Source organism: Suillus bovinus (genome assembly GCF_016758785.1).
Source record: "Suillus bovinus strain UH-Sbo-P2 chromosome Unknown EDB93scaffold_71, whole genome shotgun sequence".
NCBI classification, from domain to species: domain Eukaryota; kingdom Fungi; phylum Basidiomycota; class Agaricomycetes; order Boletales; family Suillaceae; genus Suillus; species Suillus bovinus.
In genome coordinates this window covers 188,322-203,299 of record NW_024542127.1, presented here as the reverse complement: position 1 = coordinate 203,299, position 14,978 = coordinate 188,322, and the positions used below count along the sequence as shown (strand labels likewise).

General features: G+C 47.1%; 6 protein-coding genes across 6 annotated transcripts; 5 read left to right on the top strand and 1 right to left on the bottom strand.

Annotated features, from left to right (window-relative positions):
- Positions 1-251: 251 nt before the first annotated feature.
- EDB93DRAFT_1331117 (uncharacterized protein) lies at positions 252-2,275 on the top strand. The gene is made up of 5 exons (XM_041455192.1): positions 252-702; positions 1,011-1,281; positions 1,333-1,422; positions 1,473-1,724; positions 1,778-2,275. Exons 1-5 carry the CDS (start codon positions 317-319, stop codon positions 2,093-2,095), a joined length of 1,317 nt encoding a protein of 438 aa, XP_041303740.1. The 5' UTR covers positions 252-316; the 3' UTR covers positions 2,096-2,275.
- Positions 2,276-3,142: 867 nt separating this feature from the next.
- On the top strand, positions 3,143-4,532 carry EDB93DRAFT_1171126 (uncharacterized protein). The gene is made up of 4 exons (XM_041450356.1): positions 3,143-3,226; positions 3,284-4,174; positions 4,233-4,333; positions 4,405-4,532. The coding sequence occupies exon 2, from the start codon at positions 3,485-3,487 to the stop codon at positions 4,103-4,105; it is 621 nt and encodes a 206-aa protein (XP_041303739.1). The 5' UTR covers positions 3,143-3,226; positions 3,284-3,484; the 3' UTR covers positions 4,106-4,174; positions 4,233-4,333; positions 4,405-4,532.
- EDB93DRAFT_1339644 (quinon protein alcohol dehydrogenase-like superfamily) lies at positions 4,248-6,303 on the top strand. Its single transcript, XM_041455426.1, has 5 exons — positions 4,248-4,350; positions 4,413-5,397; positions 5,449-5,538; positions 5,589-5,834; positions 5,888-6,303. The coding sequence occupies exons 2-5, from the start codon at positions 4,606-4,608 to the stop codon at positions 6,131-6,133; spliced, it is 1,374 nt and encodes a 457-aa protein (XP_041303738.1). The 5' UTR covers positions 4,248-4,350; positions 4,413-4,605; the 3' UTR covers positions 6,134-6,303.
- A 2,061-nt stretch (positions 6,304-8,364) lies between these two features.
- On the top strand, positions 8,365-10,768 carry EDB93DRAFT_1331115 (Misato segment II tubulin-like domain-containing protein). The gene is made up of 11 exons (XM_041455191.1): positions 8,365-8,569; positions 8,639-8,684; positions 8,738-8,807; positions 8,855-9,092; positions 9,138-9,197; positions 9,256-9,402; positions 9,452-9,592; positions 9,643-9,710; positions 9,765-9,930; positions 9,991-10,106; positions 10,160-10,768. Exons 1-11 carry the CDS (start codon positions 8,417-8,419, stop codon positions 10,443-10,445), a joined length of 1,491 nt encoding a protein of 496 aa, XP_041303737.1. The 5' UTR covers positions 8,365-8,416; the 3' UTR covers positions 10,446-10,768.
- A 973-nt stretch (positions 10,769-11,741) lies between these two features.
- On the bottom strand, positions 11,742-13,007 carry EDB93DRAFT_1171092 (uncharacterized protein). Its single transcript, XM_041450355.1, has 13 exons — positions 12,803-13,007; positions 12,721-12,750; positions 12,629-12,661; positions 12,550-12,576; positions 12,470-12,499; positions 12,392-12,418; positions 12,311-12,340; positions 12,232-12,258; positions 12,156-12,179; positions 12,078-12,104; positions 12,002-12,025; positions 11,870-11,949; positions 11,742-11,813 (listed from the first exon to the last, which is right to left on the bottom strand). Exons 1-12 carry the CDS (start codon positions 12,872-12,874, stop codon positions 11,914-11,916), a joined length of 387 nt encoding a protein of 128 aa, XP_041303736.1. The 5' UTR covers positions 12,875-13,007; the 3' UTR covers positions 11,742-11,813; positions 11,870-11,913.
- Positions 13,008-14,175: 1,168 nt separating this feature from the next.
- On the top strand, positions 14,176-14,838 carry EDB93DRAFT_1305428 (uncharacterized protein; the record flags this gene model as incomplete). Its single annotated transcript, XM_041454743.1, has 1 exon — positions 14,176-14,838. The coding sequence occupies exon 1, from the start codon at positions 14,302-14,304 to the stop codon at positions 14,836-14,838; it is 537 nt and encodes a 178-aa protein (XP_041303735.1). The 5' UTR covers positions 14,176-14,301.
- Positions 14,839-14,978: the final 140 nt, after the last annotated feature.

Here is a 14,978-nt window from a genome sequence, read left to right as displayed (position 1 = left end):
ACCTACTCAATGATTTTGGCCGATTTCAGGAGTTGTCGTCGTGGTGAAAGAATTCAAAAGAGACTGGCTGCATGCAGCCAACACCGATCACGGTCCACTCAACCCCAAATATCGACCGGATCCCCATCGTTGGGTCTGCACCTGCCCGAATTTTGTTTAAAACTCGGTTTCTCGTTTGTAAGCATCTGGTACAAAGTGTCCACCCGTAGTGCCTACCTTTTTCCTCGAGGTGCAACGGAACCGCACGATACCATTTTGGACACATCTGTTGCTCGTTCCCCTCGATTCCTGTCCGTCGCCGCTCGCCACTGCTGCAATGCCTGTTCCTGTGCCACTGGAACCAGCGAACGAGGGGGAAATGGAATCAGGTGACGAAGTTGGTGATGGTGCGGAAGATGACCTTGTGGATACGTTCTGTCAACAGCTCGACACCAGGACATTCCAGGAACGCATGCTCACACATGTCAAGATCCGTGATTTCTGTGATGGCCTTGAGTATCAAATTCAATTTAATGACTATAGAATGCTTACCGTTCTCGAACGCAATGGCTCATCATTTCTCCGTCTGGCAGATAATTGTCTCAGTCGTGAACGACGAGAAAACTCGTCTCGATCGCGGAGCCCAACAACCTGGGAAAAGGGACCGCCAGCGCAATGTTTTATCGTGCTCGTTCAACCACTTAATCCCTCTAGCTTAGTACAGTACATATATCTCTTTATTCATTGCCATTGTCACATACTATATACTTAATACATAATAGCGTTCAAGAATCAACTCAGAGAGACTGAGAGAACGAAAAAATAAACCGTCATAGCCTTTTTTGGATGCCGGCGGGAGGTCACGTGACGTGTCGGAGGAGGGAGGATGATGAGCTAGGTGAGCTTGACTAGAGTGCAGTTAGGGTTCGAATGGTGCGACCTTCCGTACGTTTTTTGGACTTGGGCAGATAACATTGTGTACATCTGGTTCTGGTATAGTATACCTCTATCTGTACTCTATCTGGATACAGACAATTTCTCGTTTCCGCAGTGATTATTAATGCCATTTCACTGTCTCCCAATGAGCGCATCCTCGCAGGTACACCACTGGTCGGAAAGACAGCATATTTATGGAACCTCGAAACCGATCAACTTATGAAAACACCAGATCACCCTGAAAACTTTGCTCAGCCTACCTTTTCTGCAGATGGAAAGTTCCTTGTCACTAGCTGCGAAGACGGCCACCTATACACATGGGATGTTTCCGCTATCGTCAAAGAAGCTGGCCTTCCAGTAGATATTGTAAGTTTAGATACATTTCATCCCGAACGACGCTGACAACGGCTCCCTCAGCTTGATGCTCCACCACAACCAGCAGTAAAGAAAGAAAGGTGCTTCTCATATACCCCCAGGGTCTTTGACGATGACATACGCAAGGCTAATGTATGTGATCTCCATCTATTATTCAACCCTTTGGCTTGATATGTTCTCAGGAGCACATTCGTCTATCCCAATCCCATGGACCATATCACCACCCCACGCCAGCACCACGTCAACGCACCTTCAGTCGCTTTCCTTCGTTATGGCATGACTCAAATTTGCACGGGGAAACTGAACACCGTACGCGACCTCAGTCCCACCCTCTTAGCTGGACTCGAAAGCTGGTGTCTAGTATACTAAACAGACGAGATGGTTTGGACATCCAGTTGCAAGAGGTCGAGGTCCCCTACACAGCGGGAAAGCCTGTGCGTTTTTTCTCCTTCACAATTCTTCTTCGCTGCTAACCCTCTTTGCACAGAGGAACCATCATGCAAGAAAGAAGAAGCCAACTACCAGCTCATCTCAACCTTCTAATACTCATACCACGCAACAACCTAGCACGTCATCACAACAGCCGCCCCCAACGGCCGCTGCCTCGACACTTTCCGCCGTCACTGGTACCACTGGGGCAACGGGAACACCCTCACATCCTCATATCACAAATATCAGATGGTCCACTCGTTTCGTGGCCTGGATTGCTGCGCATCTGTTCAGAACGCAGACGGTCACCATTAGTCAAGCGACATTTTGGCTTCTGTATTCAGTTCGTGTTTTTTGTTGTTTCATCTATAGCTAATTCTTCACAACTCCCACCGTCGTCCTGTACTTCCACAAGTGCGTAGGTAGGGTAGGGTACCAATATCCACAGGTGCTGAATTATACGTGTATGCAAAGTTTGAAATAGATAACGCTAGGATCGAGTATTTCCGAGGTGCTATGCAATAAAAGACTACTTCATCACCTTGCGCTGCGACATGGACGTCTCTCGTTGCCCGATGAACCTGTAATAATCTAAACATAAAGTGACGGGGATGATCAAAACATATCAATGATCCCGAGCGACTGAAACTGTTGAGGTTGGGGTGTGGTACTACTAACATCTGTAGCTAACTAGACTGCATACTAGGAACAGAAGCTTTGAAGTGAGAGATGCTGACTTGATTATACGCAGGTACATTACGATTCCAGCCTCCTGGGCCATGACATTGTTCAAGACTTCTTCCCACCTTGACATGCCAATCCGCTTACCGTACGAGTCCACGTGCCCACTCTCGTTCAGCGTTCAACATAACAAAGCGTGGCACACCGAGAGCCAAGGAAAGGCTGCCTGTGGTCAGTAGTAGATAAAAGCCAGTGTCAATGTACGCAGGTTTGTCGACACCTAGACAGGGGCGAGGTAGGACACAGAACTTGTCCCCTTGGCCATCTTAAGCCGTGCGTTGAGGTATCAAAAACAAAGAACGCACCGAAGTCAAATAGAAGTTTTGCATGCTGAATGTGATTGAAACATCCCTCGCACTGTATGTTTAGTTTGGCGTATCGATGGTATCAGTGGAACGAGATAAAATTAGGAATCAAAAATTCCTTGGAAATTTGTGATATTTAGATTGAATGGTTCGAAGGGAGCGTAGGATTACCCAACGAAAATGATGCATGAGGTTGACATATGATCATATCGGACCAGTGGAAATAAATGGAATGCATGCTCACAGATTAGCGGGGCTACTAGACATGATGCCGAGCGAGTGAATGCAGGTATATAGATTATCGTTATGAAAGAGGATCGAGCGCTTGATCCGTACAGCATCGAACTTCTAGATGACTTGGATAAGGCCACCTTCCCTGTTTGATTCTGGATCGAACGACACACCCACTCTGTCGCCACAACCTTCATTCCACATTCGTCTTTCTGTTTACAAGTTGGATTCTGAGTAAGGGTGAATTCGTGCGGCATTTGATGAAAAGAGCTGAAATCATCACATACCCATTAAGTGAATTCCAAAACAGAAATGATGGGGCAGATGGCACATGCAAGGAGGACGGCTAGTAGGGGCGAGGATAGAACATGACTTTGTCAAAAGTCTCCCGCCAAAGTGGGACTGAAGATTCTCTGTACCGGTGTATGCTCCATGGCCAGCGGTGGTAAAAACGCTACAGCAAAGGCAAGATTCCACTCTTATCACTGATGTTGACCTGCTGGGGTAGTATTCCGCCATCCAATGACATGTCCGGGATCAAAATTCCTGTGGACGCTGAGACATCGACGCTCATCAAGGGATTTCGAAGTTCTGTTGTGCAGTGTCAAGCAGTGCTTCGGTTCTCAGAAAACCAAATGATCGGCGAGTCTGACCTCATGCAGACTCTGACTTGGACATCCCCAGGAAGGTCCGTTGAGTGCCAAAGGTCTCTACTTTCATCACTATCATTCCCTGCCCTATTCCGTCCTCTCCTTTATGTTGCACGCCGTCCTCTTGAGGCATTCTGTACAAAACACGCGACGACGACGTGCCAGCAGACAAGGCGATGGATTGCACAAGGTCTTTACAGTGATGGAGGAAGGTTGTTCATTACGTTTGTTTGGCATTGCAAAGGTATGAGCGTAGAAGTACGTAGACGTACTAAATCTAGAAAAGGAGGGAAAGAACTGATTGGACGAAGAGCAGGACATTGCGACCGGGATGGCCGGGTTGCGAAGAAGGTAAGAAGTGTCCAGTTGGACTTTCAACGGACATGTGGCACAAGGAGACAGATACGGAGACCGCAGAGTGGTACACATCAATGCAGGCTTAGGGGAATAGTATGGTGATGATGTCGAAGGCAATGTAGATGAAGGAAGCACGTATTTGGTCCGAAATAATATCGTCGAGCGCTTAATCTGCACAGCCAGTGGAGATGCTGTGAGCGACCACGAGGATAAAATGAGGAAGACGCACCAGTAGAAGACTCCCCTCCTGACTTGAATCTTCATCGAACGAAACGCCCACTCCATCGCACCTTTTGTGTCGCATTCGTGTTTCCGTGTACACGTCAAGTACTACATTTAGATTCAGAGTGAGTGATAGATTCATATGGGATTTGATGGTAAGAGCTGAAGTTACGACGTACTCATCAAGTGAATCCCGAAACCATGTCGCATCTACCTCTTACAAAGCACGAGAATTCAGCGACAATGCCTTACCGAAAGATCAAAGTAAAGGACAGTATCATTCACATCATACACCTGCCCGGTGGACAGCAGGTCATCTGCTGTTCATGGTATGGGACATTTAGAGTCTGTGATTTGGAGACGGGCGCCCAGGTCGAGGAATGGGAGGACAAAAATCCAGGAGTGGAGACCATGGCATTGTCGCCGAGCGGCAAGACAATAGCAACTGGGGATTGGGGTGGCGTAGTGAAATTGTGGGACGTCGGCACAGGCAAGGTCATCAAACATTGACGGGGCGCACAAGGCTAGTGCGTCCTATGTGCTGGAGTCCAGATGGAGGGCGACTGGTGATCGGATCCGGAGATGGAACATTCAGAGTGTGGGATGTCAAGAGCGGACTCGGAGAAACTATCCTGGGACCAATCAGGGCAGGGGACAAGCACATTTGGGCGGTTTGTTACTCACCCGATGGCAAGAGGATTGCCACAGCGGTATATGGGCTGAAAATTTGGGATGCTAACTCAGGCGAACTGCTCAAAGCATTGGAAGGTTTTTTTTCGTGCCTGGCATGGACCTCAAATGAAAAAACACTTATCGCCGGCGGAACCAGAATCACGAAATTCGACACAGCCACCTGGTCACAAATAGCTGTCATTGAGACGCCCACACGATTGTGCACTATTTCACTATCTCCCAACGAGCGCATCCTCGCAGGTATACCACTGGCACTGAGCAATACAGCATATTTATGGAACCTTAGCAAGACAGCATATCTATGGAACCTCGAAACCGATCAACTTATCAAAACATTATATCACGCTGAAGACTCCGAGTACCGTGCTCAGCCTATCTTTTCTGCAGATGGAAAGTTCCTTATCACTAGCTGCGAAGACTACCTATACAGATGGGATCTTTCCGCTATCGTCAAAGAGGCTGGCCTTCCATTAGAAATTGTAAGCTTAGATACATTTCATCCCGAACGACGCTGACAACGGCTCCCTCAGCTTGATGCTCCACCACAACCAGCAGTAAAGAAGAAAGGTGCTTCTCATATACCCCCAGGGTTCTTTGACGATGACATACGAAAGGCTAATGTATGTAATCTCCATCTATTATTCAACGCTTTGACTTGATGTGTTCTCAGGAGCGCATTCGTCTATCCCAATCCCATGGACCATATCGCCACCCAACTCCAGCACCACGTCAACGCGCCCTCAGTCGATTTTCCTCCTTATGGCGTGACTCAAATTCGCACAGGGAAACTGACCACCATGGGCGACCTCAGTCCCACCCTCTTAGCTGGACTCGAAATCTTGGTATACTACGCAGACGAGATGCATCAGGCATTGAGTTGCAAGAGGTCGAGGTCCCTTACACAGCGGGCAAGCCTGTGCGTTTTTTCTCCTTCACAGTCCTTCCTCGCTGCTGACCCTCATCGCCCAGAGGAACTATCATGCAAGAAAGAAGAAGCCAGTTGCTAGCTCATCTCGAGCTTCTAATACTCATACCACGCAACCTAGCTCGTCTTCACAACCACCACCTTCAACGGCCGCTGCCTCGACACTTTCCGCAGTTACTGGTACTGCTGGAGCATCAGGAAGTCCTCATGCCACAGATATCGGATGGTGCGCTCGTTTTGTGGGCTGTATTTGCTGCGCATCTGTTCAGAACGCAGACGGTCACCATTAGTCAAGCGACACTTTGGCTTCTGTGTTTCGTTTGTGTTTCATCTATAACTAATTCTTCACGACCCACTCTTCTGTCATCGTATAGTACCTCCTGGTTATTTCACAAGTATGTTACAGTGTGTAGTACCAATATCCATCAGTCATACATGCATCAGCGGGAAGTATCGCGCTACAGGGTGTTACAGGGTGCTACCAAGCACTTCGTAGCAAATTACGTTTTCCTGATGTGTATGCAAAGTTTGAAGCAGATAACGCTAAGATTGAGTATTTCAGAGGTTCTTTGCAAGATACGACTGGTTATTAACGACATGTCATTTTTTCGTTGCCCTAATGATCCTGTAACAATAGAAGCACCTGCGAATAACCGACGCCGGGTCGTTGAACACTTGAACACGGGCGAGGTAACTGTCCTTAGTCCTAATGAGCGAGCATCAATGTTCGGTGGGAAGAACTCATCGAAACTCGCACCCCATCATACCAAGCAGGAAGTCCCCCTGACATAAAATATTTAGTGTAGCAGACCTCCACAGCGATCCTGCGAATTCACAACTAAGCGTTCGACGAACTGTCAGTACTGAAACGATCGAGGAATCAGTGACAGGGATGATGATCAAAGGATACCATTAACGAGTCGACCCCGAGCAACTGAAGTTAGAGTTCGGCACCATTCACACCTACAGCTAACCTGACGCTGAACTAGGAACAGAACAAGAAATAAGTTATAGAGTGAAAATTGATGATACACACTACATTTTGATTCCGGTCCCCTGCGCCATGACCGTGACATTGTTGTTGAATCTTGATGCATGGATCCGCTCACCGAATTTACTGGTCTACCCTCGTCGAAGATCGTTTAGTTGTGCTTTGGCTAACGAAGCATGGCGTCGAGAGTCAAGGAAAGGCTGATTGCCGGTCACTAATAGATAAAAGCCTGTGATAATGTACGCAGGTTTGCCGACATCGAGACAGGCGCATAGGACACAGAACTTGGGGTATTGGCTATCTTGCAAACGAATGAGCCGTGTGTCGAGATGTCGAAGATAAAGAACGCACAGAAGTCGTAAATCTCCGTGAACTACGATTTACACCGTGCATTTAGATTTGCGTATCGATTATACCTGCAGTGGAACGAGAGAAATTAGTTGTTGACATTCCCCGGAAATGTGTGATACTTTAAATTAAACGGTTTGAAGGTTGTGGTGAGTCTTGACATGGTCTTTAAAAGCACGAACAAAAAACGACGTAAATGTTTCTCTAAAGTGCGGTGGCGAGTCACTGGTGAACAACAAACACTACACCATCCTAATAGCTTGATGGATGATGCTCACCCCATGCTGCGGAGTACATATGACGATCAGCAACACACGAAGGCATGATATCTACACTTACCCCTCAATATCATCCCCACAATGCTAAATTATATTCGCAGAGGTCCCATCTCTGCCCGTGACAGGATAGGGCTGACCTTGTTGATATCGTTGTTTTGCATTTGTGAATTCGAGACGAACTCTACAGATACGAAATAATGATACGATGAAGGTGCCACGCGTCGTGATAACAATCCGCCGATAATGTGCATGATGGATGAGGGTCTTTTGTGAGGTTGCTGTTAGGAACTGCGGGCGAAGGGTAAGAAGATGTGACCAGAATAGCAAATTACAATTTAGCTATGGGGCGACGAAGGACTCGTGCAGGACGTCAAGAACGAAGGTTGAAGAGAAAATGAGGATGTGGGGGTTAAACAATCGTACTGCTTTGAAGATAAGAGTTGGATTTTCCCCGCGCTCAATAGGTGAAGTTCTAGAAGTCAAATCATGTCGTCCCTGCGAAGCAAGATATATCAACAAGAGTGCCCCTACCAAAAGATCGAAGAACACACCGATCGGTCATGTGCCTGCCCAGTAGACAGTTTATTATTACCTATTCAGATGGGATGGCTCACTTCCAATTTCAAGTTGGGACTTGGAGAATAGAATGCAGGTCGGTGAAGCTTGGAAAGACGAAGGAAGTGACCAACATAGAACTACCGGTGGCAAGCGGAGGTTTAGATGGCGCAGTAAGACTGTGGGACATCGAAGGTCATCATGATAGGGATGAGGCGCACAGTGTTGACAGATAACTACATGCTAATCTCACCTGATAGCAGAATTATCGACAGAGACTAAGAGTTGAGCTGATCACCATCATGTGAGATCATTGCAGCACGCTTTGTTCTAGCGTGGGAATAATACCAGAAGACGTGATGATCAGAACCTCACATGCATTTCAAAATTAGTACCTTGCTATGAGAGAGATCATCTACATCCAAGCAGGCCCATTCGCAAACTACGCAGGAACACATTTCTGGAACACACAGGAGAGCTACTTTACCTACGACGATGACGATGAACCCATCGTGAACCACGACCTTTCGTTCGAAGAGGGACGGAATCCTCAGGTATGTGTACCATTTCCAACTCGGCAAAGTCTTCGAGTTTAATATGATCTACCTCTGCGTTTTACAAAGAATCAGCCGACTCTTTGTCCACGCCTGTTGACATTTGACCAGAAGTGTATGCCTTCGTTGGCGCATTAATATCCCATCGTCTGAGCTGTATCTGAGCAGCAAACTTCGGGACACTCGCAAAAACGAGCCAAGCTGATGCAGCTATTGACGCTTCACTCGATACGACCTGGTGAGTGTGATTATAAAAGCGTTGTCGTATGAACTGATATCGTCCAGGCGAGGGAGGGTAGTTCGCGAGACGCAAGATCCGATCCCCCAAAGCGAATATCACGCTCGTCTTGAAGGCGAAACAGACGAAGGCGATCCAGAACGCACAGATTCAAACATCAGATACTGGTCAGATTACAGTCGCGTTTTCTTCGATCGAAAATCCATACAGGCCGTCCCTGACGCGCTGGAAAGTACTGAGGCTGGGTGGAGTGTCGGTCAAGATCTTTTCCGGCGATATAACGAAGTACTTTCTTTTACCTGTTTTGTGGTATTTATAACATTTCTCCAGGATACAGAGCTCATGGAAGGGGCGTTTCGTCTGCTCGTCGAGAACTGCGATAACTTCCAGGTAGACTCTTTTCATGCCATTTCCGGCTATTCGCTGAGTCAACCCCCACCCATTTCAGGGCTTGCAAATGATGCAGGATACGCCCTGCTTCGGGGGTTTTTCGCATGCTTTCCTGACCGCCTTCCGGGACGAGTTTCTTAAGGCTTCTACAATAAACTTCAGCTTCCTTTCCGACGCAGACCCGAATCATGCTGGAATCGACAATGTGAGTAAATACACTTTCACGTAGATGGAATACAAACATTTGAAAGTAGTTTCTAGACACGAAGAGGATTATCAACGACGCATTGTGCCTGCAAAGCCTTCATCAGCTCTCGGATATCGCTTTCCCGATACTAAATCCATCCCGATGGTCTGCGTTAGAAAGTAACTTATCGCAGGGACTTGCCTATGATGTATGTCTCCTGCAAAACTCTATATATACTTTTCTGACGAAAAATTGCAGAAAAACAGCTTATATCATACGTCTGGAGTCATCTCGTCGCTGATAGAGACTGCTACGCTGCCACTGAGGTATGCTATGCTTTTTGACAAGCAATAAACATCTCATCGACTGATTCGCCACAGACTGAAAGGTAGTCGGGAGGACATCGCAACGATGGCTGACCACTTGAACTGGCGAAAATGTTCTCGATTGGGACAACTGGGAGGCGTAGTCTCCCTGCCCTGTTCTGTGACAGAGGCAACGTTCACTGACCTGTACTGTAACTTCTCGACTGGTTTGTCGAACAAGGTGAGGATCATGTTGACGCCTTGATTGCGCGAACCATGATGAAGCAATAAGTGATTCTAGGGCGAACATGCAATTTTTGCGAGGCGAAATGTAACTCGAGGGTTGCAAGACCAAGACCTGGCAGCATTTGATGCATGGTGTGACTTGTCATCGCTACGGGAACCACTGATTTCTAGGTAAGGCTTAATCGTATGGCATGCATCTGAACTTATTCATGTCATGGGGTCAGCATCCATGCTCCTTCTTATCCCGTGCCGACATCCTTTCCGTCCATATTCCGGCACACTAAACCGACGTCTATGAGGATGGTGTCATCGCTTGTCACAGCACCTTCTACATCGATCCCGCTTATGGGGTATGCTAGGTTTGTAGAACAGACTGCAAGGACGAGGAGGAGTGATGGTGCGCTTATGAGCATGGACTTGGAGAGCGATGATGTGAAGGAGCTTGCTAGTGCATTGTGGGAGATGGTCGATGGGTACGGGAATGACAGGATGGATGAAGCGAATGACTGATTATGGGAAACATCTTATTTGGAGATAGCAATCGGACAGAAGTTGAATAGTTTAGGTCGGTATAATGAATCCTCCGATTTCAAATATGGAGCACTGTAGATTAGGTTAATGCCCGGTTCATCGAGAGATATTTTACCCGCATCTTGCAAGGCAGTCTTACTACGTTGCAAGTCATGGCAAGGAGGAGAGTTGCAAACGCTGAGTGGTGGGGGAGTGTTCAAAAGGGCGTCCATTATCATCAGTTGATTGCTTCGCATATACGTGTAGTTCCATTAAATTCGTCGAATACGGCCGGGCGTGTGGGACGAAGAGGATTTCAACTCCATTTGAAATTGCCATGTTAACGGAGCGCTATTTTTAATTGTATGCTTACTAATATAGCCTTCAAGCTCTTCGACTGCAACGAGACACTTTTGTGTTTATACAAACGCGTCCAGCCAATGTGAGTGTGACAACGACATGTTAGCTCAAAGGTGCAACGTCGCAATATTATATATATCATAAATGCTGATGTTCGTATGCGCGTTCTTTCTGTCGACACTGCATCTCGTTGAACGAGAAACTAGGCTGTCTGTTCTCAATTATTGCGATGTAGCCAGATCTGGTTGGTACTACCAACGCTCTTTTGGTTTAATTTATCTAGACCGCTTTGTCTGGTCACTTTCACTCAATGGCAGCCGATTCTTTCACCTTCAACTGGCTGGACGCAGTCGATTGTATAAGCCAGCCCCGCGCTCATTCTCCTTCTTTCCTTCGGCGCTGTCATGCGCAGGCAACGATTCAAAAAAGACGCCACTATTGGCCACAAATTATGTATGTTGCAGCATAGCGCACTCCTGGCTTTCCGAGCGCTCTATTATAATCGCAACTCGCGCCGCGATACACATTTCCTAGGGCTGACGCAATTGCTATCGGTCCTCCCATCCAGAGTGCATGCTGCAGGGACTTCCATTTTATCAGTGCTCAACCACGCTCGTTGACGAGCACAGGCCAGGCCGACATTCAGTGTCTGGTACTCCTTGCTCAGCCACTTCAAGATGCTCCGTTAACCATCAAAATAATTCAGCGAAGTTTAAGGACAACACGTGGATTACCATGATTCGGATGGACAGGCTGAATTAAACTTCACATCGGTTCCACTTATACTCAGCGATCATGCTGCATCTGTTTTTACACATGCAGGTATTTGTCCCTGTTGAACTTCGGAGCTTCACGCAAGATCGGTAGAGGTATCGACTCAGACACGATAAACAACACGCCTGACATATATATAAATTTGCCTTGCACCCTTGTGAGTGTACTTTCATTCTGTTTGACATTCTTCTAAACTGGTTCTGCATACAGGCCCGATTCCATATAGTATTTGTCCTGTGTACAATGCGCCGTGAGTCAGCACGATGAGACTTGATGCGAACAAGTCTTACTAAGAATCGAGGCTTGGTTCCAGAGTCCCTGCGTACAACAAGGCTTACGCGCTCCCTACTTTGTTTGAGGTAGGCTCGGCCTGCACGCATCACCTAGTGAGTTTGAAAAATTCGGTGCGGGACAAGACTTACGCGATCAACGGGGTCCTTGGTTCCCTGCATATGACACATGGTGAGTTTGAAACGTCGGGCGGAACACAATGCTTACACGAGCGAAGGCTTTGGTAGGTTCGGCCTGCATGCATCACCTGGTGAGTTTGAAAATTCGGTGCGAGACAAGACTTACGCGATCAACGGGGTTCTTGGTTCCCTGCATATGACACATGGTAAGTTTGAAGCGTCGGGCGGAACACAATGCTTACACGAGCGAAGGCTTGGGTAGGTTCGGCCTGTACGCATTACATGGTAAGTTTGAAAAGTTCGGTGCGAGACAAGACTTACGCGATCATGGGGTGGCTGGGTGAACTCAGACTGCATGTGACACATGGTGAGCTTGAAATGTCGGGCGAAAAAAATGCTTACATGACGCAAGGCTAGGGTAGGTTCGGCCTACACGCATTACATAGTAAGTTTGAAAGTTCGGTGCGAGACAAGACTTACGCGATCATGGGGTGGCTGGGTGAACTCAGACTGCATGTGACACATGGTGAGCTTGAAATGTCGGGCGAAAAAATGCTTACATGACGCAAGGCTAGGGCAGGTTCGGCCTGCATGCATCACGTGGTGAGTTTGAAAAGTTTGGTGCGAGACGAGACTTACTCGAGCATCGTGTAGCTGGGTGAAAGCTTCGGACTGTGTATGCGTGTCGTGTAAGATCAACAAGGTGAGGTCTGGTGCAAAGCTAGACTTACCCTGCCGACATGGCCAGGCACGCGAGGGAGCTGCAAATTTTGCATGACAACATGACAAGATTTGACGCGAGGAGAAGCTTACTGGCACTCCAGCGCTGACAATGGCCGTCAGGCCGAGGAGCATTAGGAAAGGAGTAGAGAGGGGGATAAACATGATGATGTGCTGATTCTACTTGTGGAGAGGTTGTTGGCAATTTGGTTGTTCGTGCTGTCTGTTTTATACTCCACAGAGGAAGTCGTCAAATCGTATCTTGTACATACTAACCCCTTTCAACTCAATTCATTCCTATTTTTAACGAACGAGTGTATATTGCTGTGGGTGAGAAAGATGATAAAATAATATATTGAACTGCTGAATATGTTGTTCGACACTTGTCATCGTAGCGTTATCTATTGCCAAGTAGCTATGTTAGCGCCGTTTGGGTGCCGAGATTGGCCTCAAAGCTGTGGGCTTAATGTCCAATGCAAAGGGTTTAGTATACACATTCGGTACTCCTGAGTCCTGAGTATGCGGGGAATGTCCAAACTAACCTAATTTAATGCGCTACCTTGCGCCCGCAGTGCCCCATCGGTAGCTCAATGCATACATGGCCCAAGTCGATGGGGATCGAATACATACTTGTTTAGATCGCTGCAAGTTAGACTCTGATTAACCGGAGAGCCTGAATGCACGTATGGAGTTAGCGCTTCGAAGGCCTTGTGGCAGACAAAGACTTCTGCCACGACCCACCTTCTGGCCAAGTGGAGTAAAAATCGTTGACAACCACTGTTCCATCAAGGTTCGTCCTAGTACCAATAATTAACAAAGGGAGAAAACGTTCCCTTTGGAACTAAATATCATGACGAACAGGTACATTTACCTGTAACAACTCACAGTGATCAGAATTTGGAATTCGCTTGACGCGTTAGGCTATATATGGACACGAGGACATCTCGATCCTGGGATATCCGACCGTCCGACCTCATCCGACCATCCGTCTGCGTCCGCGCCAGCATCTATGGTGCAGTTCACTTATGCGCCGCTACTTTGGCCCGGCAACCGCCAAATTGAAGGTTGACCAAGCCCAACCCTAACCCTAGTCCAAATATAGAAAGTGTACTTGAGAACTCGAAAGACTACTATCATTCCGGGTAATCTGCAACATGCATGTAATATGCAAAATGTTCAAAACACCACAAAGCACTGCTCAACTCACTTCAAAAAAATTCATGCATATGTAGACTACTTATATATGATATACTGTCCAAGTAAAATGAAAATTTCTTGAGTGTTGCAGCTGCGAGAGATGAAAAAGTGGTAATTTGTAAGCATGCAAGAACATAAATCACCCAGATCCCATAGATCCTGCAGGTATATTCACGAAGTTATACCTAGAGCATAACATGATCACCTTATCAGGATTACAGTGCACAATTTCGATAAAGCTCATCTTGTCATTTTAAGATGCTATAGAGGAAGAATTGACGACATGTCTGAAAATGTGACAGCCAGATAGGAGAGTGTGTAACAAATTCAATCTCCTCTACGGCACACTCGGCAAGTGCACGAAGTCTTGCATTGTCATCTCTTGCATTATTACAATGGCACCAAACCGCAGACCTACTACCAGGCAGAAGAAAGCTGAAGAAGAGATTCGCGAAGCCAACTTCACTGCTGCTATTCAGGCTATCAGAGAGAAAAAGACCAAGAACCTCCGAACAGCAGCTGCAGAGTTTAAAGTCTCATACCATACTCTTTGTCGACGGGCACAGAACCTCACTAAACCTCATTCAAAAGCCCACAAAAACCTCCAATTACTTACTGAAGGGCAGGAAGTAACAATATGTGTGAACGAGTTATGCGATATAGCTGCGGCCTTGCGATTACCAGAGACTGGACTTAAGGCAGAGTTGCTCCAGCGAATCATGCAGTTCTTCGACGGCCAACCAGAACTCAAGAAAAACCAGTGGTATGAGGGTTTATTTAATCCCTCTTGTTCTCGCAGGCGGTGTTACGACTTGGATGGTATCTGTTGGCGACGCTCAAACAGAGCGTGTGTCGTCAATGGTCGAGGACGTCCTTGGGCTAGCCCAAGGTTAGGGGTCTTACTTGGCGAGGCTTCAGCAAGTAAGATTTGACGCCTATGTCCAAATCGGGTAGCTTATGTCAAGCGGGTGTGAGACGATAAGCTATATCGGCCAAGGCTTACGACACCCGAAGGTTAATCGTAAGATCGTCGTTAATTAGAAGGACAGAAGTCCGACTAGTTAACAGGGGC

Coding starts and splice junctions, on each gene's coding strand:
- EDB93DRAFT_1339644 (XM_041455426.1), top strand. CDS start 4,606: ATGGGAGGACAAAAATCCAGGAGTGGAGACCATGGCATTGTCGCCGAG. Junction 5,398..5,448: donor CTGGCCTTCCATTAGAAATT/GTAAGCTTAGAT, acceptor CGGCTCCCTCAG/CTTGATGCTCCACCACAACC. Junction 5,539..5,588: donor ATGACATACGAAAGGCTAAT/GTATGTAATCTC, acceptor ATGTGTTCTCAG/GAGCGCATTCGTCTATCCCA.
- EDB93DRAFT_1171126 (XM_041450356.1), top strand. CDS start 3,485: ATGTTGACCTGCTGGGGTAGTATTCCGCCATCCAATGACATGTCCGGG.
- EDB93DRAFT_1171092 (XM_041450355.1), bottom strand. CDS start 12,874: ATGTTTATCCCCCTCTCTACTCCTTTCCTAATGCTCCTCGGCCTGACG. Junction 12,751..12,802: donor TTGTCAGCGCTGGAGTGCCA/GTAAGCTTCTCC, acceptor CAAAATTTGCAG/CTCCCTCGCGTGCCTGGCCA. Junction 12,259..12,310: donor CCCAGCCACCCCATGATCGC/GTAAGTCTTGTC, acceptor TAATGCGTACAG/GCCGAACCTACCCAAGCCTT.
- EDB93DRAFT_1331115 (XM_041455191.1), top strand. CDS start 8,417: ATGAGAGAGATCATCTACATCCAAGCAGGCCCATTCGCAAACTACGCA. Junction 9,093..9,137: donor TTTTCCGGCGATATAACGAA/GTACTTTCTTTT, acceptor ACATTTCTCCAG/GATACAGAGCTCATGGAAGG. Junction 9,711..9,764: donor ACTGCTACGCTGCCACTGAG/GTATGCTATGCT, acceptor GATTCGCCACAG/ACTGAAAGGTAGTCGGGAGG.
- EDB93DRAFT_1331117 (XM_041455192.1), top strand. CDS start 317: ATGCCTGTTCCTGTGCCACTGGAACCAGCGAACGAGGGGGAAATGGAA. Junction 1,282..1,332: donor CTGGCCTTCCAGTAGATATT/GTAAGTTTAGAT, acceptor CGGCTCCCTCAG/CTTGATGCTCCACCACAACC. Junction 1,423..1,472: donor ATGACATACGCAAGGCTAAT/GTATGTGATCTC, acceptor ATATGTTCTCAG/GAGCACATTCGTCTATCCCA.